This window comes from Syngnathus acus, chromosome 3 (assembly GCF_901709675.1).
Source record: "Syngnathus acus chromosome 3, fSynAcu1.2, whole genome shotgun sequence".
Classification (NCBI taxonomy): Eukaryota; Metazoa; Chordata; class Actinopteri; order Syngnathiformes; family Syngnathidae; genus Syngnathus; species Syngnathus acus.
In genome coordinates, this window is record NC_051089.1 from 1566317 (window position 1) to 1589145 (window position 22829).

Genomic DNA, 22829 nt, shown 5'->3' on the forward strand with positions numbered 1-22829 from the left:
CTGAATACACTTCCAAAAAAAAAAATGCTAGACACTCTCCACATTTTGATAAAGTCTATCAGGATGGATCTGATCTCTCATTAATGATTTTTTTTCCTCTCAAAAGCATCTGCAATTCATTTGATTTAAGTGCCAATCAATTGTGATGGAGTCACTTGAGAATGAAGGAAACATGATCTCTTTTTTGCCGAAGCTCAAGGATGGCTTCGACGTCAAGTATGTGGGCATGAAGACCAGTCTTGCCAACTGCTAAAATTATACTTTCTGAAAAGCCCGTAATTATGGGCTGTTCTTTTTCTGTATAATTTAGCCATCGGCATCATGCTGTGCGTGTGTGGGGGGCGGTCAATGCCTATCCATGACCAACCCCATCTATTTTTTTAATCTCTATTTCGATGCAAATATTTCTCTGACAGACAATAACAAATGAGCATTATGTCTTTATGTTTTATGTCGGATTAGATTAGAATACAGGGTTCTTCCTTTCAACTGTACTTCCCCACTGTCACGCATCACCTAAGTAGGCGGGGCTCCGTTAAGTGGGCGGGGCTCCGTGAAGACCCCGCCTCCTCCGCCGTTGCTGCTGCTGCTGCTGCTGCTGCTGCGTGAACGACAGACAGAGAGCTGTAGCGGTCTCCTTGTTCTCAAGCAGCCAGCGGCGCGTTGCTCGGCTCGGAGTGCGATCGCAGCGATGTGCGCATAGATGTGCAAAACCTCTGGAATATCCCATTGCTGGAGAAGCTGCAAGCGACCAGCGTGGAGGAAGGACCGCGTCTGTTCAGCCGGCTAAAGGGAACTGAGGGACGGCGAGAGCATGGCGGTAGAAGAGGAAGGTCTGCGGGTTTTTCAGAGCGTTAAAATTAAAATAGGTAAGAAAAGAAGGGGGGGGGGAAGAAAAAAAAATCCCCACCCCCAATCTGAGCGCCTCTATGGATGGCTCCTCATTAATGGGCCAGACAGGCACCGAGGGCTGCAGGAACGGGACCGATCTGTCTTGTTAATGTTATTCTAATTCAAATCACATGCGGTTCTGTGTAGACTGTACAACAAATGACCGTGCAGTGGAAAAGAGACTTCTATTGGGGGGGGGGGGACTGTGGGAATGTTGCAGCTGGCATACAAGACCCGTCTTTTCCCATTGCAATGCCTTTATTTGCATATGCATATACGCTGGATAATAATTCGCATTTATTTGTGTGTTTTCTTGTGCTCCATCTCAGTCACACACACACAATTGATTGTTGCAAAAAGCTTGCTATATTTAGATATCTCCAGTGGGTAGCCTGGTTTGCGAGAGGCATGTTAAGTGCATCCACCGATTTGTTATGAATGAAGCCATAAAATGCTGAATGCATCTTCTAGTGAAAGCTCTGTTAGAACCTTCTTGACCTTTTTTAGAAATGATCATTCCAGCGCATGAAGCATACTTGCCTCAAGGCTACCATGTCTACTGGACTGAATGGGTGTCTATTTCCCATACATGTGATAATAGATAATGATTATTACACTTTAAGAAACAAGGATCTCTGAGGCAAGTCTTGAACCTTTGAAGATAAAGGCAGTGGATTGTTTTTCTCCATTTAATCTGATGGAATTCTCAAGTCTCTTTAAACCTTTGATTGTCTTAGAATCATTGGGTTTAAAAAATGTAAATAAGAGTTTCTATTCTACCAAACAAGTTGAAATCTTTCATTTGGCTCTTTTATCAGATCTAGAATTTTATTCCACATATGATCAATCTAAATTTCACAATTTGTATTTATTTTTTTATTTAGTGACCCTAGACTCCTGTTGAAATGATAGTATGTGTTTCTTCTGAAAGAGGGTGTGCTCTTGTATGTTTCTATCTTTTGTCTTTCACTGGCACATTCATTTCCTGTGTGTGCCCTAATTGTTATTCCTGGTCAATAAGGGACAATCTCAGTGACATCTGGCCACCCCCATTCATCTGTGCTGTCCGGATTGTTTTGACTCCAAACGGCCTACAGGAAGGAGGACCCAAAAATAAATGAAAATAAATGAAATAATTTAGTAAATAAATTGACATGTTCAGCAAAAACAGTCACACTGATCCAAAATTAAGCTACCATTTCCAAAGCTAATATTTGAATCATGCATTGACTTCCAAATGTACCCTTAAAAAAATTATAAAATATATTAACACCTTTTTAGATAACTAGTCTTCCTGTTATCGCTGTTTTCACCACGAAAGAATTCCCACCGCGTAGTCAGCGAGCAGCCGTCGTGCTGCGTGATTCTTAGACTTGCTTCACACTGTTTTCATCACACTCAGACCTCAACATTTTTTTTTTTTTTTTCCGGAAACGACTTACTATTGGGACACTCTCTGCCAGATGACGACTCCCCTGAGTTTACCGGAGGAGCACATGCTTTTCGGAAACCAAGAAAGGATAGTGGGAGTCCATACTGTCTGTAAAACAGGAAACAGGAAACTGCCCCCCAATTCACTTCCTGATTAGCTGCAGTGGACTACAGAAGAATTGTGTTTTTTCCTGCATGGCATCAAGCTAATACGTAGCAGATGTGGTGGGACACAAGAGAGGGACAGAACTGCTGTCTAACATGTAGGAGAGGCAGCGGAACTTTCAGCGGCACAGCTAACATGCTAACATTTTCAAAAATGAACAGCCTGAGAGGAATTATCAGAAAAATCAGCTAGCATGTTAGCTAGCTGATTTCGATGACCGTATCATTCAACTGGTCATATTCATGTTGAGACGTTTTTACGCAACCTGTTGTTATTTATGTATATTTTCCCCGGGGCGACAATGGAATAGCTGACCGAGTCCTTTTAGCAATACGCGGCCCTCAGCGCTAGCGACTGAGCTGAGAAATAGTGGCTGGTGGGTCAGCAGTGCAAAGTTTCTCACTCAACACTCCCGTTGCATTCAACGCAATTGTCCAAAAAAGTATTTTATACCTCACGCCAGAAGCTGGCGCTGATGTCATCATGCGGCCGGAATGTAGACTCGTTGTGTGGCGTGCACAATTGAGAACAGATACTTCGAGGAAATGTTTACATGATATGATGCTGTCGGCACAAATTCTCATATTATGACTGCTCAGCATATTTATGACAGCGTTGACCCAGCAGTTTGTTGTTCTCATTTTATCTTTTACAGTTCAAGTGTATTTTGGGATGTTGTGGAAACGATCAGCGTGCTTCGAAAGCTGGCTATGTGACTTTGTCGGGTTGAAGCTTCGGAGAAAATGTGGGTTTCCTTCGACAGAATTCCCCTCCGCTTGCCCCCTCGCCCCCTTCACAGCTGTCTAACAGAGGTTCCCAGACCTCCCCCCCAGTCCAGACTGAAAAGAAGGAATGCTAGTGAAGCAGACTCTCTTCCACTGAACGACTTCTTGATGCATTTCCTGTGGCGTTTCCTAGAAAGCAATGTTCTCTTACATGTACGGTGTAAACATTTGTGTTGACTCTTTAGACGCAGACAGTGTTTCGGACACAGCAGCTCCTTCCTGTTCAGTAATCTGACAGAGAAGTACTTTGGAAGAGCGAAGAAATGCCACAGTAGGCCCAGCATGCTGGCTTTGAAAGGATAAATAAAGGCTTCGGAGTGTGCTGGCGATGGGATCTGTTCCCGGGCTGCCCTCTAGCTGCTCACTTTGGCATAACAAGCATGAAGTACCGTATTTTCCGGACTATAAATCGCAGTTTTTTTCATAGTTTGGCCGGAGGTGCGACTTATACTCAGGAGCGACTTATGTGTGAAATTATTAACACATGATAGCATTTCACATGTTATTTTCGCACTAAACCACATGAGGGCGCTCTAGGCCCTGTGGAATAATTGGAACTGCAGCTGACGATGAGTTTGAGGTAAGCCACGTAGAAGAGGAAGCGCTGCATCTTCTACTTCTGGAGTTGGCGGAGTTGTTTATAAGTGACACAGAGGATGAAGATTTGGTTGGATTTAATGATTTTGATTGACACGGATGGTTCGATAAACTTGTTAGCATGTTATTTATGCTGTAGTTATTTGAATAACTTTTAATATGTTAGGCACGTTTTAAGTTCCTTGTTTATGTGTTTATGTAACGTTAGCATACTGTACCGTTCAGCCTGTTGTTGCCTATTGTATTTTTATTTTAAATTGCCTTTCAAGATGACATGTCTGTTGTCGGTGTTGGATTTTATCAAATAAATTTGCCCCAAAAATGCGATTTATAATCCAGTGTGACTTATATATGTCTTTTAATTCATTTGCATTTTATGGTTGGCGCGATTTATACTCCAGAGCGACTTATAGTCCGGAAAATACGGTACAACCAGTGTTGAGTTAAACGCTCGTGATTTGTTGCCAGTGACGTTTGGCGTTCCCACTAGTCCGTACGACTAGAAGGTAGATGCATTTTCTTTGTTGATGAGGCTTAGAAATGTTCTGAAAATCCAAGCCAAGCTGCCTAGCCAACATTAGGATGGTATCACATCCTCACGTGGAACGTGTTCCCATATTTAGCGTACATACACAAAGTCCCTCTGCACAAGTGTGTGTTTGAGAGCATGTTTGTGGTTGTTTATTTTTGTCTCACTCAAGTTTTCCACTGAGACTCACCAGACTGGTGTGAACATTAGCTATTGCCAGCACATGATGGGAATGAGTTTGATCAGTAACCCAATCATGTTTTTCTTTCTCCAAGGACGATAGTGTGCCTTAAATGTCTTTGCCTTGTTCCCTGTAAGCGTCTTTGGGTTTTTGAAAAGCGCTATACAAATTTAATGAATTATTATTATTATTATTAAATGTAAATACACTTTTCCAAACGGATCAGCACATTGTTTTGATGTTACTGTAAAAATCGCCGGAAAAGAAATCACCAAGTCGTGCGCATGACATCAATTCACATGTTATGAGTTAAATCAATCCACAGTTTACAACCTTTTATTTACTACATTTGCCCAATTTATTGTCAAGAGACTGTGTGCATAGTCATGCTCATATAAATAAATGGGAAAAGGGAGTTGTTATTTTCTTTTATTTGTTCTTTTATGTGTTGTGCTTGTTTATTTGGGCCTCAGGCTGGACTGGCTTTCAATACGATATATAATGTTGTTTCTTTTTCGGCATTCATTGTTTTGTGACTAGTCGTCTTCAACAACTGGCATATAAAACATCAAATGTTTTTTTGTCACTGTAACAATATGAGTTGTCATGGTTGTAGAACTTGCAGGGATGAGGCATGCAATTACATATTTTACATTCAATGGCTTTGGAACGAGTCCCACAATTAGTGAATAAACACGGTGGTTTCATAAGGAGGTCATCCGAGTTCACACGTGGGTTCAAAATACAAGTTCCAAAGATGATTCTGTTCAATTCGAAGTACCCCGATGATAAACAAACCAACAAAATGTGTTTTTTATTTGAAGGTGTTTTGTTCACATACCGTACGTCAGGCTTGTGAACTATTTGAATATTCACCAGTCAAGGAAGCGCTTACAAAAAGAAAGTGTCAAGTAGCGTTAGGGGAATTGTCACGTCAGGAGTTTGAGCCAAGGAACCAGTTAGTCGCATTTGACTTCATCAGAGGGGATGTTTCTTTAAGATTTGTGGCCGCACACACACTGGCTCCTAACTTTTTTGCTCTTTTCAAGCTACATTTTGGATCCGATTGAAATTCCTTTCTCCTCATCTCATTTCCTCTTGTAGCATTCTCCCAATGCAAACCGCTCTGGAGCACTCCCCTTTCTTTCTTTCTTTCTTTCTTTCTTCCTCCTCAGCAGTCGTTGATCTCCCTCATTGAGTCGGTCGGCTGCGGATAATTGTTTCCTTAAGCCCCTCCATGCGTGTTGCGAGGACAGCGAATATTCATGCCTGTGTATTCTCCAATGTGTTCACGTCACCGGAGATTAGAATAACAAGTCGCTTTTGCTGTAACCGTACACGCAATCGAGAAGGAAGATGAACAAAGCAGCACATTTCCCCCCCCAGGGCATTGCTTCAACCACTTGTGCTTCCTCCTTCCTTGCGCACATTTTCGCCTCTTGCATCTTCCACCAAATGTAATCAGATGGAGAGCTCACTTGACCCTTGGGTAGTAGTTTCACTTTCTTTGGGCTATTTCTGCAATTTTCTGTTATTACGTGCGGATTTGATTTTACCTTCCAAGTTTTGTTTTCATGCTAGGGCAAGATATTCTCCAAGGATTCCATTGATGAGCTTTGCATGATGAGAGGAGAAGCGTGTTGTTCTGCTCTGCTTGTTTTCAATATTAAGCAGGGGGAAAAAAATGAAATCCAACCCCGCCGGAGGAGAAAATAGGGCGAGTGGAGGAAAGGGAAAATATAAATAAATGAGGTTTCAAAAAGGAATATACTAACAATGGGCTGATGTAATGAGGAGAGGAAAATAGTAGGCAGATGGATAGATAGAAGAATACATTTTGTGCTGTCTATTTTAAGTTTTATTGACTAAATCAAAGACTACAAGGAAAAAAAAAAAATTCCACAATGGTTTGGTTACAAAGATAACCTTCGGGCCGCGATCCAATCGAGGTCATGGATGAAATGAAAACAAGTATTGGAAATGAGGGATTATTGCTAAGAGGATAAATAATCAAAGTGAAGCACAAGAAGGGTGTTATGCTTGGAAATAAGGTAGAAACCATTTTTACTCAGCAGGGTGCGGTTAGGAGTCCCAATTCTACATTTAGGGGATTTTGACAGGATGTCTTCCATTCTATAGTATCACAGAAGAGTTGACATGGGAGCAAAAAGGGTGCCAAAGAAAATAGACGTCACAAACGCCCTGAGGCCATTCCAACTGTATTGGAAGCAATGGCTCGGTCCAGTTTCCGCAAAGAGCAAACAAACTTTACTCCTGTAATTGGCTTCCATGCTGCAAGGGCCACAAAGCGTGCTGTTCAGAACTGTCAAGGTCAAAGGTCGGGAGCATCAATACCAGTCCTAGGAGTTTTAATACAAGTGCTTTTTTACCTGCGTTATTTGTCACCTTCAAATGATGATGATGCATTCAAAATGTCACCAGGTGCACAGAAGCAGAAAATACACTCACAAAAATACAAATTTGCGTCAAAAGATGCTTTGCAAGACTCCCTATGGAAACGCAATTGTTAGGGGAAAAATCGATTCAATATGTCTGACTCGTCATCATGACCTTTTATGGAGAGAATCCGTTTGCTGCTTTGCAGCCAGTTATTCGGGGGTCAAAAGTCAACTCTCCCCCCCTCTTCCCCCCTTTAGGCACATGGAAACAGTGCCGTGTATTGTATCGGTGCATACAGCAAAGCGTTTGTAATGTTTAAATACAAGCAAAGGTCTCCTTATCACTCCTCTTGCAAAAATGTTTAAAGTTTTGCTGTAATGGAAATCATTCTTTTCTGCATTTCACAACAAAGAAGTTTACAGAACAGTTGTCCCATTTATGGAAATAAAAAAATGTAATAAAATAATAAATATGAATAAAATAAAAATAATATAATAAAATAAAAACAAGTCAAAACAACTCACTTGCTTTGCAAGTCAAAACAAGTCAATAAAAAAAGTAATAAAATAATAAATCTAAATAAAATAAAAATAATATAATAAAATAAAAATAAGTAAAAACAACTCACTTGCTTTGCTGCCATAAATATCAGTCATCGAGATCTTCAAGTTTTTCCAACCTAAACGATTGTTTTATGCCCGTAAAATACTAATTGCTTTATTTACAGTGTAGATTCCTGACGCTCAACAGCACGTAATTATGAAGATGTCATTGAGTCCAAAACTTGAAATACTGGTGATCAATCCGTTGTCGCTCACTTGCTGAACAACATCCTCACATGTGGCTGCACACATGTGACAAAGGCATGTTGAGCCAAAACACATGTGGCCACGCTACGCGGGTCTCCGAAGGAAGGACTTCAATTCATCTGAGGCTTTTGGAAGGAGTCCTCATGAGGGTTCGGGACAATATCTGCACGCACGTGTGTGTCGATGTGGGTGGTTGGGCCGCATTCTTGTGAAAAGGAGTGCTATCTGTCACATAGGTTTGAGGAACAGACAGAGCAGGATGAAGGAAGCGTCCCACTCAGTTCCTTCCATTCACTGATCAGACATCGTTGGAAATGCCCATCGAGTTCAAAAGTAGCCATTTGATGATGTCATAATAATGTCGACCTCATTCAAAACAAGTTACACACTTACCAAAAGGTGTTTCATTACTGCCACTCTTCTTTCATAAATCATTACATTCATTATTGTGCCTGAGTGAACATTTTGTTATTGCTGACTGCAGCGTTCCTGAATAATAAGCACTCACTGGCCTTTCTTTTTGCACAGGAGAAGCTAAAAACATCCCTCCGTACCCGGGGCCAAACAGGATGAGGGATTGTTACTGTACTGTCAACCTGGATCAAGAAGAAGTCTTCAGGACCAAGATTGTGGAGAAGTCGCTGTGGTATGCCGGCCCGCCATCTCGCTTCTTTCTCTTTTCAGTTCTTTGCGGACGGGAAGTTGCAACAAAACAAAACTTTCAACAGAAGAAAAATAATCAAATAAAATAAAATATATAATAAAAATATAACATCATATATATACAATAAATATAATAATAAATAGAATACATATTTTATGATATAAATATAATAGTAAAAATCATATAACCAACGATGTCAAACTTTCTAACTGAACAGGTACGATCAGATGAAAAAAAAAGAATAACAATTCCAGGAGACAGCGAGTCGACTTTGCCACGCTTGACTGACAGACATGTCAACACAGATCTTAATCCAATCATATGCAACTGTGCACAAAAGCAGTTCTACTCGTCAATCACCGACGTGGTGGAAGTCTCGCCGGGTTTGATGCTGATCCGTCTGTAAATTGTATTTTGTTGTGCTTGTGTAGGCTCCTCTTACATCTTGTTCCATTCATTTTATCTCCTCTAGCTATTAACATCTCAGGTGACTAATATTCTTGCATGTGGAGGATCTACTTCAGCCTTGAGGTTTTCTCTTCACATCACAGCATTGTTTTTCTTTTTTTTTTCTGTCCCCTTTCTCCAACAGTCCCTTCTATGGAGAGGACTTCTATTGTGAGATCCCACGTAGCTTCAGACATCTCTCCTTCTATATCTTTGACAGGGATGTCTTCAGGAGGGACTCGAGTATTGGTGGGTAAAAAAAAAGCTCAAAATGTTTTTTTTTTCGGGGGGTGAGAAAAGAAAAAAAGAGCTCATTTGTCATTCGGCAATGATGTACGCAGGTAAAGTTGCGGTGAAGAAAGAAGACCTGCAGAAATACCACGGGAAAGACACCTGGTTCCAACTCCAACCTGTCAGCGCTGACTCAGAGGTGCAGGTCAGTACAGACAACACTTTAAATAGCTCACCTGTAATCGCTTCTGCTCCCTTTTGGAATCGTTAAAGACTCGGGGCATGTCTTTTTGTGAAACGATGGCAAGCCATGAGTAGAGCTGAGAAGAAACTTCCTGGAACTGTGACTCATTGTTGAGCAACAGACAGACTGAGGAAAGACTGACCTGGAGAGGGTTCAACTTTTTTTTTTTTTTTTTTGTTTCTCATCAGTACTCTCAGATATCATCTCAAGCTGCAGAGGAGAAAAAAAAAGGGTTTTCATGCTTTGGTTGTTTACTTGGCTTCCTTTTGAAGTGATTTAAATATTCATTAAAAAAAGAAATGCAAAGTCGCACAGTACAATGAAAGAAATAATTGAATTGACTCCATTTTATTTCATCACGTGGTTGCACAAAATAAAATCATCTGGTTCAAATAATATATTTAAAAATTGGATTCAAATGATTTTATTTTGTTCGAGCGCTTGATGAAATAAAATTGAGCACATTGTTTACAAACTGCTCCTTTTTAATCATCTGAGAACCGGAAGATTTTTATCACCTCTTTTAAGAGTACATTAGTTGTTGTTTTTATATTTAATGCTGTGTGACTGTGGAGTTTTTAGGAATTTATTTTTAGGGGGCTTGGGTGGAGGTCAGCGCTCTGGTATTGTAGCTTTTTTGGATTTTTTTTTTTTTTTAGGATTTAGCTTCCAGTGGGTGATTTCTGCACACGCACTGTTGGGCTATTCACTATTCAGGCGTCTGGCTCACACACACACACACACACACACACACACACACACACACACACACACACACACACACACACACACACACACACACACACACACACACACACACACACACACACACACACCCCAGTGGTTCCTCACAGATGCTCTCACACAGTGAATGGTAACATCTGCAGACAGATGGGCGTGTGTGGCCCCGGAACAGAGACGCATTCATCCGAGGCGGAAGGATGTACGAGCAGAATGGGCGTTGGAGAGAGAAAGCCAGCGAGAAAGGATCAAATGAAGTCGGCAGATAGCGTCTCTCGCCTCTTTTCCATAGAGGACGCATTGTCGTCTCGGCTTTGCTCAAATAGCTCGGATGGAGCCTGTGAGTTTGCGTAGCGACGCTATTAATGAACGCGGCCTTTCTAATCAGCTGTACCGCCACATTAGCATGATGTCATTCATCCAATCACTTCCGAATACAAATCACTTCAGTGTGACTATTTTCCCTCTAGGCCACTATTTGTGCTTTTATTCAGTGTCATTCATTTAAGAAGGAAGTGTTTTGATATGTCTGTAATTGACCTTCATACAGTACTAATTTCACACATGCAAGTGGGAGGATTCTATTGTAGGCCCGGAAATGTCCCCATTAAATGTACCGTGATCAGATTTGAAATTGGACCTGACGCTTTTCATTAAGACTCATAAGATGTTTGCAAAGGATTACATGACTCTTTGTAAGTGTATAATACAATATTGAAAACACTTTGGCTCAGAAATTCCTTTAATGATTTCATTGGCTAATTTATTAGGAGTGCATGATTGAGATTGTTTCTAAGGGAAAAAAAATGTTTCCCCTTTTTTTTTTGGGTTTATTCCAGATGCACACCAAAAAATCACAAATATATAAAAGTAATGCGAATTATTCTCGATTCTGTGAATATTTCCTCTTTGTGAATTGTCACGTGTGTGCATTTTTTTGGCAGGGAAAAGTGCACCTGGAGCTCCGTTTGAGTGAAGTCATCACAGACAGCGGAGTCATCAACCACAAACTGGCCACGCGGTGAGGCTCTGCTCATGCTTCCTCTGCTATTGCATTGAACAAACACAAAGACTCATTATCACGTTATCCTGCCCATCTACTCCGAATAGTTTAGATTCTCATTTTTTTTGCAGGCCGCATAGTTTCCTTCGGAGGGCCGTTATGTTCAAAAGAGAAATAATAATTTCTCAACTGAAGACAATTTGTAATTTTAGTATTGACACATGAAGTCGATGCACAATTTGTCTTCACGGGCCACAAAATGATTTGGCGGGCCGTATCTGGCCCCCGGGCCTTGAGTTTGACACCTATGTTTTAGAAAATCCAAAATAACATAAACAGATAGAAACCCTGCACTTTTTCTCCTTTGGTAACTGTTGAAGCATGGGAAAGTCTGTCCTCTCGTGACTCTCCTCCCATTCTCGTTTCACACAACTAATGTTACACAAGTCGAACGGCGAGGCGGTATTTACTCAAAAGACGGCGCGTCAACTTGCAGGATGTGCATCCGCACGCAGGCTTTTGTCATAAATCAACACTCCCGACCGAGCGTTCCCGCCACTTCCCGTCACCTGCGCTTTCGCTCGGCCTCACCGTTGTTCCGTTCCGAATTAGCGAATGGACGGATCGAGCTGGCAAGTCGTCCTCAGATGACGGCGTGTCCCTTTGCGTTTTTGTCTCTCGCTTCCTCCAGTAAACATTCTTGCGAAAGTTTCGACTGCACTAGCTTCCTGTGCGCCGGGGCCTCGACGAATAAATGCTTGCTGCTGTTTTTTATCATGCCCGTTATTTGACCACTTCTAAAGTAGTCAAGTAGGACAAGTGTGATGATGATGATGATCCATCATGGCCGCACTCCCACACTTAGTGGCTAAGGTGCTTAGAGCCGAGATCACGAGGTCATCTTATTCGGTTCTTGGCGGCAGAGCCCCATTCACGACTCATTCAAAGAAATCCTTGCAGACATTTGATCCTGGTTACAGATTTAGTGTTTGTTCCAAGAGTGGCAAATATTTGTGTTTGCATTTTTGCAACTCGAGGAACCTGTTTTAAATGCACGGAAAGCTACATCCGCTTTTTTTGCCTCAATTTCTTTTTTACGAATATTGCACATTCACCTGAATCTCTAATATTTGGACAACATGTTACTGATTGTCATTCTAGTTGAAAAACATGTTATCTATTAACCATGGATCAGCTTTAGTTATTACTAAAGCTCATCCTTCATCTGCTATACTGCTTAAGCGGCGACACACCATTTTTTGTTTTGGGAGCGCTCTCTGATTCATTATACTGCTGCTGGATTGGAATTGTTTTTGACAGGATGCGGGGGCGCCCCAAACTAGCGCATTAACATGAAAACGAGTCGCATGAAGTCAAGCAAAGATGTCTGCCAGGCAGTCGGAGGCGGCATGTCAGAGCTCAGCGGCGTGATGAGAGGGGGGCCGGAGAGTAGGCCAAGCAGGGGTTACATAAACAAGCTTATTGGACAGGAAGTGCGCCGGCATTAGAGACGCTTAACCCAGCCCTTCTTTATTAGGCATCCCTGTGTGTGTGTGTGTGTGTGTGTTTGTTTCATCGGGCTGTGTGACTAGTAGTGCATCACAGTGACACACAGGAAGTGATTCGTCCTGCCGGGTGTCTCGTCTTGTGTGTGCTAATTCCGTTACTGTGTGATGTCATCTGGGAGCAGGACAGCTTTAGACGCTGCAAGATAAATACAGAGGAATCAAGTTCTCATCTTTAATGCCCAAATGTTTTCTATTGGCAGAATAAATAAAAGACTTGGCCTCACTGTTGTACTATTTTGGGAGGAGAGTTGGGAAAAAACGTTTTTATGTTTTTAAAAAGCGAGATGGATGCGCGCTTTGCAGTCGTCAGCCTTTTTGAAAATACCGATGAGCAGCCATGAAAAAATGCTGCCAGTGATTTCCTTCTAATTGAATAATAAATACGTCTGAAGGCTGGAATGTTGCTTTATGGTGAGACAGACTTATTAAAACATCGTTAATTTTGCCAGCGCAACAGCTGAAATAATATGTTTGTGATATATTGTGGTTTTTTTTAACTGTCTTGTATTTTGTTTCTTAAATTAGCTGCCATGGGCATTTTATAAATGATTCCACATGCCAAATATTTTTTTAATTGTTCATGTATTGCCCTTTTGACCTCTTTCCATAGATTTTAGATTAATGTGTGGGGGGGTATAACAAAATAAACCCTCCGCTCATGTATCATTAACTTATCTCCTTGCCACACGCACGAGCTCCCACACGAGTCTTGTTTCTCACCTCCCACTAAGCTTTAACGGAAAAATAACAAGGCTCGCATGGGTACAAGTGCTCACATTTCTCTTGTGCTGCTAAAACACAAACGCTTGACAAACGCGACTGATGCTCGCTGGGGTTCTATCCAAGAGGGTCGGTCGATGAGAGGGAGCTAAAAGCATTTTTTGAGCTGCTGCTGCTTCTGGTGTCAGTTTTCACTGATTTTGACAGTGCTTGCGACCCGCCGGCTAATTAAGTGGTAATTGAGAACTTAACCGAGCTTTAATCGTCCCCAGGGAATGTTGGACTTAACTGGCTTTAAAAATGGTTTCCTGTAAAGACAACTATGCATTGCAATTAGTATCAAATAAGGATGTGACATGTTTGCGGGAGTGACACGCTATAGGGGAGTTTATTCGTTTAAACGAAAATGAAGAAAAACTCGTCTCGTTTGCATCCCGACAGAGTGCTGGAGTGCCAAGGTCTTCCAATCGTCAATGGGCAATGTGACCCTTATGCTGCTGTCTCGCTAATTGGACCTTCCAGGTTTGAATAATGCACACGGATGTCTCTGGTATAATTCATGTCCTTGCGTAAAATGTTTTTTTTTTTCTTTATTTCTGCTATCTTCAGGTCCGAAGCAAAGAAGACCAAGGTGAAGCGGAAAACCAATAATCCACAGTTTGATGAAGTTTTCTATTTTGAGGTAAAAAGTTTCTTTGATTTTATTTTGTGCAACCAAATTCAACTTTTTTTCCCCCAGTGTCTCTAGACAAGCTATCCCTACAAAAACATCAGGAGACTGTGTGCGCTTTCGTCCCTCTGAGCTCCTTTCAAAAACATCTTCTGAGTATTTTATTTAAAGCAATGAACAGAAATATTCTGCTAATACGTTTGAATTGAGTAATTGCTTAATGACATTAGCGCTTCAGTGCTGTCTACTGCATCACACTCCACAAACATCCTGTCCTGGACGTTATTAGGCCATAATATTTTCATCGCAGTAATCACTTTCTAATCGTCATCAGGAAGTTTAAAACGCTCTGTTTTATGAGAGACCAGTCTAAAGGGAAAAAGGCCTAAATTGTCGACTGTACACATTTGAAAATGTGCCCTTGTTGACCCCCATCAGCATGTGTGGCTCCTCCCACTTCCTTTAGTGACGCTGCAGGCCCGAAGGACAAGCGTGTGATTGATGCAGACACTCTGACTCATAAATGTCTGGCCTCTTGAAAGTTGCACAGTAAACAATAGTAGTAGCACTCAATGATTCCAACCTTGCGGGAATAGATTGAGGAAGACCCGCTTTGTTCCAGCATGACTGTGAACACCAAACATGATGAGTTGGGTGATTAGCATGTCTTCTTTTAGGTGACACGGCCCTTAAGCTCCACAAAGCGACAGTTTGATGTTGAAGAGGAAGACGTGGACAAACTGGCCTTGAGGTATGAATGAAAGCAACCTGGAAACGTGACACTTTGAACAGTGGCTTCTGATTGATGTCCACCAGGGTGGACCTGTGGAATGCCAGCAACTTGAAGTTTGGTGATGAGTTCCTGGGAGGTGTGCGGGTTCCTCTCAGAGTCTTGGGTCAATTTGGAGTCCACGATGCGTGGTAGGTGCGACGGGTCTCGCGCTTTTCTTGTTGAGTCTCATTTGTGCTGTCTTTGCAGGTACTATCTTCAGCCCAGGGAAAATGCAGGGAAGTCTGTGAAGGTAGAAGAGCTGGGATCTCTACGCCTGAACATTGTTTACACCGAGGACCACGTCTTCCCATCGGAGCACTACACTCCGCTCAGAGATTTGCTGCTGGATTCTGCAAACGTACAGGTGTGTGTGTGGATCTTGAGGTGTCGCAGGCTTGACGTGATTTGCTCCCCGCGTAGCCCGTGTCGGCGTCCACCGCAAACATTTTGGGAGAGGTGTGTCGGGAGAAGCAAGAAGCCGCAATTCCGCTCGTGCGGCTCTTCCTCCATTATGGCAAGATCGTGCCTTTCATCAGCGCCATCGCGCACGCCGAAGTCAACCGTACGCAGTGAGTGTCGTTTCATGATGTTTGCTTTTTTGAACGGGAGTTGTGAATCTCGTGCTTTGAAAGATGTCAATTGATTCGATTTATTTCAGTTATTTTTAGACAAGAAAAATATTTTATTCCGAGATCATTTCATTATTTCAAATTAGCCTTATTTACTTGGAATCTTGAACATAACATTTCGTTTTAGCGGTTGAGGGAAGCTGCGCAAGACTGATTTGTGACTTTGACTCAAATTCTAAGTTCAAAGAAAAATTCTAATTGCAATTCCTCTTCAAAACTCATTCATCAATGTTTTTTCAAAGCGCGCTCTCATGAATTTTTCAAGCTCTGTATGTTTATCCAAATTTTGTTTTGGCTCGTCCGCTTTCTCACGTAGGGATCCCAACACCATTTTCCGGGGGAACTCGCTCACGTCCAAATGCATCGACGAGACCATGAAACTGGCAGGGATGCATTATCTTCAAGTCACACTTAAACCAATCATAGATGAGGTAGGAAGTCATTTGAAATAAGCTGCTATGTAACACACCAGTTATGGAAGCATTCTTAATTTCATCCCTCCACAGATCTGCACAGAACACAAGCCCTGCGAAATCGACCCAGTTAAGCTCAAGGAATCGGAAAACCTCGACACAAATAGGGTAAGGAAATGTTTTGGCGTGCGGCCGCGGTTATCTGACACATCTTCTTTATCTCGCCGCCGCCGCAGGAAAACCTTCGCCACTATGTAGACCGTATCTTCAACGTCATCACCACATCTGGCGTTCGCTGCCCCACTGTTATGTGTGACATCTTCTTCTCGCTAAGAGAGTCTGCTGCCACTCGTTTCCAAGGTAACTGACCTCAGGTCAAGGTAATAAGCGGCATCAGGTGTTCGAGGACACGTTTTTGCAATTCATTCAGAATTGCAGGTTGCTGATTGACGTTATGCTCTCCGAGTATTGCCTGTATACTGTCCTCGTTCTATACTCTACTGCCACCACGTGGTTGCAGAATGCTATTGTTCAGATCCGAATACAAGAACGGATCGATTATGCAAAGAAAAATTCATTAAAAAAATTATTTGAACATAAAAAAGCCTATTGCAGTGACCAAAATGCACAGTGCTTATTTTTATTTTCTCTTCCGTCCAAGATGAAGACCAAGATGTGCGGTACACAGCAGTGAGCAGTTTCATCTTTCTGCGTTTCTTTGCTCCAGCCATCCTGTCGCCCAATCTCTTTCAGTTACGGCCTCACCACCCGGTGAGTCGGATTTACTGTCGCTTAACAATCTCAAATGTGCTGTTTGTTATGCATCCTTTATCCTTCTTATTTTGCGCTGCAGGATGCCGCCACCTCGAGAACGCTTACTCTCATCTCCAAGACCATCCAGACGTTGGGAAGTCTTGCCACGTCAAAATCTGTAAGTAACCAAAATGTTCTTTTATTGTGATCCCAACGACATTGTATGATCACTTTTGTCTTCACTTGCTTCCTCTAAGGCTAATTTCAAGGAGACTTACATGGCAGGATTTTATGACTACTTCAATGAGCAGAAGTATGCTGATGCTGTGAAGAATGTGAGTTTTGGCATTTTTACCTTTTTTTCACACCCGCTAAATTGTAGCAGTTCATTTTTTTAACATGAAATACTCTCATGTATTTTGGATGTTGAGGAAATCGATGTATATCAAAGGATGCATTTTTAGTGGCATTTCTGAACTTTGCTCTAAAATAAGGGCTTTGATTGACTGAGGAAATTATATCAAAAAATAAATCTTTTATTTATTTTAAATATTTGAAAGTCCAACCCAGCGGCGCCTGGAAAGCGGACTTTAAACCGATGATGATGATGATTTATTTTAAATATTTTGGATGTTGAGAAAATGGATGTATATCAAAGCATGCATTTTAGTGTCATTTCTGAGCTTGGTACTAAAATAAGGGCTTTGATTGACTGAGAAAATTATCTAAAAAAATTAATCTTTTATTTATTCTAAATATTTTGGATGTTAAGAAAATGGATGTATATCAAAGCATGCATTTTAGTGTCATTTCTGAGCTTGGTACTAAAATAAGGGCTTTGATTGACTGAGAAAATGATTTAAAAAAAAAAAAGAAAAAGCAATATTGTTGACTCTTGTCGTCATTCCACAGTTTCTAGACCTCATATCAACTTCCGGCAAGTGGGATCAGAAGAGTATTGAAACACCAATCATGCTCAAAGAGGGGTAAGCTGCCTTGATATTTTTAACGTGATACCAGCACGCCATATTTGTCAATGCAAACCATTTCGCTGCTATTTGAATAACAATTATTGACCCGTCCGTCCGTCCCTTCACGAGGAGGTCCAATATGAACCCAGTCCTTTTTGTGGCCAACATACGCTGCTGTTACTTCAATTGTGTTTCTTAAAGAGGCTTCAAAGGAATTTTAATTTCCTGCCTCACTCATCAACATCCCCACCTTCTTGTCTTTCTGCCACCGGGGAGTAGAAGTGTAAAAGTCACAATAAAGAGGGTTGATGGGAAGGGCTCAAAAGGCACCAAGGGCAGGTAAGAGCTTCTCTTTGTGAGCTGAGCCCTCCTCGTGTGTGCACTGTAAACCCTCCAAGTGCTCCACCTCCTCTCCCGTGTCACTCCTAGAAGACGCAGCGCTCGGTTTTATACGGCCGGGAGTAAATCAAGTGACGCTTTTTTGCTTTGGGACCGCAAAAGTGAAACGACGGTTTGACTCGCATTTCTCGTTGCTGGTCATGCGCCAGACGTGGTTACTCTACACGCATTCCTGGCTTCCTCACATATCTGCCCACTTCCCGACCCCGTTTGCCTGGTGTGTGTCACCTTATCGCTGCACATGAGACACTCCAGCACCGCTCCAAACGGGGCACCTCTGCACGTTCGGGGCTCAGGAATGTAAAAAAGGAGACGAGGAATCCCGTCGCATCATTTTCCCCTCCAAGTAGTCTGGCGCTAGCGTACGAGTTCCTCTTGTGTTCGCCTTCCTTTCCATGTTTTATCAATTAACGACAGCATCGCACTCGTACTGGCGGTTTTCAAGCGTGCTGTTTCTAATTTCCCACGCTTCGATCCAACCACCTGTTTCCAAGTTGTAAACATTAACTGGAAATGCACTTGGGATTCATAAACTATCAGAGTGATTACGTGTGTCTCGTACTTTCTGTTTAGTTTTTTAATGGCAATTGCAAAGCGGTACAGTTTGTCTAAATTGTATAATTTATATTATTATTATTATTATTATTATATACTATATATAAATTATCAAATTATTTTTCCATTTAAGTTCCTTTTTGTGTGTTTGAGCCAAGTAACACAAGCATCCTTACGTGAGCTTAAGTGAGCAAATGAGTTTACTTCAGATGTTGACTCTAAACAGTCACGCAGCAATTAATACAACCCAATTTCAAAAATGCAAACAAGACAAGAGATTTGACACATGCACAAGTCGTGTACTCTTTTTACCGCAATAAATACCTTGAGCTTGAGCTCATCTATAAATATTTTCATCAGAATGTCTCTCGCTCTCTCCCGCTCAGATTTATGATAAAGAGAGCGCAAGGAAGAAACAGATTTGGAATGAAGAACTTTAAGAAGAGATGGTTTCGTCTCACCAACCATGAGTTCACTTACCACAAAACTAAAGGTAGCCTCTTCCATTTGTCTTTGTGTGCACATAAAATGGCTGACAATGTGCTGAATTCAAGTAAACAACTTGTACAACATCACATAACATTTATTTGTAGTGCAATCATTTCATCAACACACACATGTATAGATCCTGGCTGGTCAAATATGTATTTTTTTAAAAAGCAAATAGAAAGCAGTAAAGCTGCTTCATTGCCTTCTACTTAATATTTAAAAAAGCAATCGTATGAAGAATGTATTTTTAAAAAGTAGTGACGAACGCCACTAATGCATTACTTCTTCCCTCCAGGAGAGGGAGCTCTTTGCAGCATTCCCATAGAAAACATCCTGGCTGTGGAAAGGCTGGAGGAGGAGTCATTTAAGATGAAAAATGTAAGGGCTTAACAAAAAAAACAAAAAAAAAAGTCATATTACAGATTTCGAGAAAATGAATCATGCCTTCCCGCAGATGTTCCAGGTCATCCAGCCAGAGCGGGCGCTCTACATCCAAGCCAACAACTGTGTGGAGGCGCGAGATTGGATCGACATCTTAACCAAAGTCAGCCAATGCAACCGCAAACGTCTCAGCACCTATCATCCTTCAGCCTACCTCAACGGCCACTGGCTGTGCTGCAAGCTTTCTGCCGACACGGCGCCTGGCTGTACGCCCTGCACCGGGTGTGTGGACTTTTCCAAAAGTCCTCTTGGGTGGTCCTTATCTTGTGTTTTTGCTCTCTGACGTTCTTGCGTGCATCTGTGTCTAGCGGGCTCCCAGCCAACATCCAGCTGGACGTGGACGGCGATAGAGAGACTGAGAGGATCTATTCCCTGTACAGCACATACATGACCAAGCTAATCAAGATGGAAGGTCAGAACGGGCAAAAACGTCCCGATGAGTGTTTGCGTTGAACTCCTTTGACCTCACACCTTCTTTGTCGCTCTCCCTTTTGGCCCGCAGAGGCCTGCGGCAGCAAGTCGGTGTACGACGGACCCGAGCAAGAAGAATATTCCAGCTTTGTCATTGACGACCCGCAGGAGACCTACAAAACTCTGAAGCAGATCGTTTCAGCTGTGCAGACCTTGGAGCAGCAGCATACCAAGTACAAGCGAGACAAGTTCAAGAAGACCAAGATAGGCAGCCAGTACGTGCTTCTGCTCAGCAAATTCATTTATTTTTTATTTTATTGTATTTATTTATTTGAATTTTTGTATTATTTTTTTTCTCGCCCAACATCTCACCACTCTCCTTGTTTCCCCAGGGAACATCCAATAGGGGACAAAAGTTTCCAGTGCTACATCCGTCAGCAGTCGGAGAGCTCCACCTATTCCATCTGACCGTCACTCTGGGGCCTCCTTCTGTCAAGTTCACAATCAGCACGTTGGAGTCGACAGTAAACGGCAGTCCATCTCTTCCGAAGTGGCTCGCACCCGATGTGCTGAATTCAGGGAAATTACGAGTTTTAAGTTTCCTACGAGGGAAACGGAACCGCACAGGGTTGCGCTCAAGATGCCATGCAGCACTCCGGATGTGTGGAGGAACTGACCTGGGATCAGTTGTGACTAAAAAGGAACCGGAGTGGAGGAGGAGGAAGAAGAAGTGTTCATCCTTTCTGCGATGTGACGAAACTTTTCACTGGACAGCTTTGACAGTGAACGAGACGCACTTTAATCACCTCCGAATCAATGCACGAATAAGACGTTTAAAAAAACAAAACTATATTTTACAGCTTTGATTTATATGACGGCTGTTGTAATGTTATATCGCATTTCGCGGATGGAAACTTCAGAAGGAGCAGTATTTTCAAAATTGTTTTTTTAAATAGCTCACCAAAATGGATTTTCGGGACCAAGTCTGGTGTGAGCGAGATCACTGCCGTCGTTTATCATCCGTGCGCTGAACAGTCGCTGAGCTTTTATTTGCCGTCGTGTTTTGAAGTCGAGCCCTGGCCGAGCCGCTTCAGTGAGATTTGAACTGAATTCAAAAACCTGAAAGGCTATTCTGTTTTATGTTTAAAAAATTGCCTCAGACGTTGGCTTTGCATGACTTCGCTGTTGGAGGTCTCAGCCGTCAAGATGGAGGTGGTGTCAAGCTACATACTAAATGCGTCACAATCCAATCGGATTTATCGGCCATATGTACACAAATCATTTAGTTGCAGATTGTGAAGACCATTTACTCATGCAATGCATGCATGACAAGTCATGAACAAACAAGTGATGGGAAAACGAAGCTTCAAATTTGCTTCACGAAACAGTTGGTTTTTTTTAACGCCTCTAGATGGCACTGTTGGCTTAAAGAAAGGTTTTTAATAAATGCCAAGGTATTGTGCTTTGTGCAGAGAGCGCCATCTACAGGAGTAAAAAAAAAAACAGCAACTGGTTCATGAAGCAAATCTGAACCTTCATTTTCCCATCACGACTCATCATAAGCATTTTTTGTTGTGGACACAATTTCAACAGCGTTGAATGATTTCATCCACACATCGAACACAATGAGGTGGCATTTAACTATGTGATCCATTTTCTGTCTAGGTTTGATGACAGAAAACAAATTGTCCTATCAAATTAGACACATCGCACACATCTCAAGTCACTGAGATTTGTCTTTTAGCTTTACTCTTGATGAACTCTTCTGACATTCGACCCATTTCAAGTTATCGTGAAATGGGTGCCATTGTTACAAGCTGCCTAAAAACTTGGTTTTAGCAACATACCTGTGTGTCGCCATGGAAACACAGGCCTGTAGTGTCAAATGGATTTGAGATGCTGCCAAGCTTGCCCGCCCATCAGCACCTCATATTCCCTCAAAGGTACTGACCGCTTTTTAATCTTGCTAACACTTGTGTGTAAGTTATCCTTGCAACATTCATAATTGTAATTACTGTACCTTTTCTTGCCAAATCAGTGTGCGTGTAATCACAGCAGACTGACGTCACTTCTTTGTCCAATAGACACCATTCACAAGCTTCTTTTTTTTTTTTCCTCGTATCTTCCAATTGTAAGCACCTCCGTGGTGGTCAGTGCCAGTCTTTTTTTTTTTAATATAAAGTCCTCTAAAAAAAAAAAAAATCTGATGCATTAGATGTGTTTTTATATATATAAATGTATCATAACCTGTGATGTTGGGTAAACTTTTTTTGTTAGCTGTTTCTATGAATTTGTGGCTGTCATACAGACATCTCGCTGTGCTTCTGAGTTGAACGACTGAAGTGTGTTCGTGTGTGTGTGTGACTGACATGCCAAGTGAATTGACCCAGTGTTAGCGGTGAGAAGGCAGCATGCCAGTTGTCAACTATATTTTTGAATAGCTCACTGCCAGGAATAATACTCATAACAGTACGCCAACTGTCTTGTATTGTTCTTGTTTTTCTTAATATGTTGAACCTTAGTTCTTTCTCATGAAGCCTAATTACGTCTCCACTAACTCCTCAGGTTTGGAATGTTAACCACACAACCAAGCCCATTCAGTTGCATTTTTTTTTTTTTTTTCCATGAACCTTGTAAACATTAGCTTTGGGGAAGAGTCATTCAAGTAACGGCAATTTCCCCACCCCATAGCATACATGCTTTTATGCAAAAAGTTCCCCCCACTTTGCAATAATATTGCCTTTATTTCATACATTTGCAAATTAACAACACACAATGTATTTGTATTTTGTACAAATATTTTAAATGTATAATATAGCTTATTGTACGTGTACTGTATATAGAACAGTGGGATGAATGGTGAAATGTATTGTGCTTTTTTTTCTCTTAACAAAATGAAAATATTAATGCAAATGTGTC

At 41.7% G+C, this 22829-nt stretch overlaps 1 protein-coding gene across 3 annotated transcripts; it reads left to right on the top strand.

Annotated features, from left to right (window-relative positions):
* Positions 1 to 588: 588 nt before the first annotated feature.
* Positions 589 to 22823, top strand: rasa3 (RAS p21 protein activator 3). Of its 3 annotated transcripts, none has more exons than XM_037247631.1 (25): positions 589 to 869; positions 8318 to 8435; positions 9046 to 9149; positions 9242 to 9336; positions 11061 to 11137; positions 13849 to 13929; positions 14017 to 14089; positions 14755 to 14828; positions 14894 to 14998; positions 15057 to 15207; positions 15270 to 15418; positions 15795 to 15909; positions 15985 to 16059; positions 16128 to 16251; positions 16553 to 16662; positions 16745 to 16822; positions 16902 to 16979; positions 17557 to 17630; positions 17895 to 17954; positions 18956 to 19062; positions 19354 to 19436; positions 19513 to 19721; positions 19808 to 19911; positions 20002 to 20185; positions 20303 to 22823. In XM_037247631.1, the coding sequence occupies exons 1-25, from the start codon at positions 815 to 817 to the stop codon at positions 20376 to 20378; spliced, it is 2559 nt and encodes an 852-aa protein (XP_037103526.1). In that variant the 5' UTR covers positions 589 to 814; the 3' UTR covers positions 20379 to 22823. The 3 variants fall into 3 exon arrangements, with proteins under 3 accessions (XP_037103526.1, XP_037103525.1, XP_037103527.1); XM_037247630.1 differs by having other exon boundaries at positions 590 to 869; positions 15057 to 15213; XM_037247632.1 differs by lacking the exon at positions 17895 to 17954 and having other exon boundaries at positions 591 to 869; positions 15057 to 15213.
* Positions 22824 to 22829: the final 6 nt, after the last annotated feature.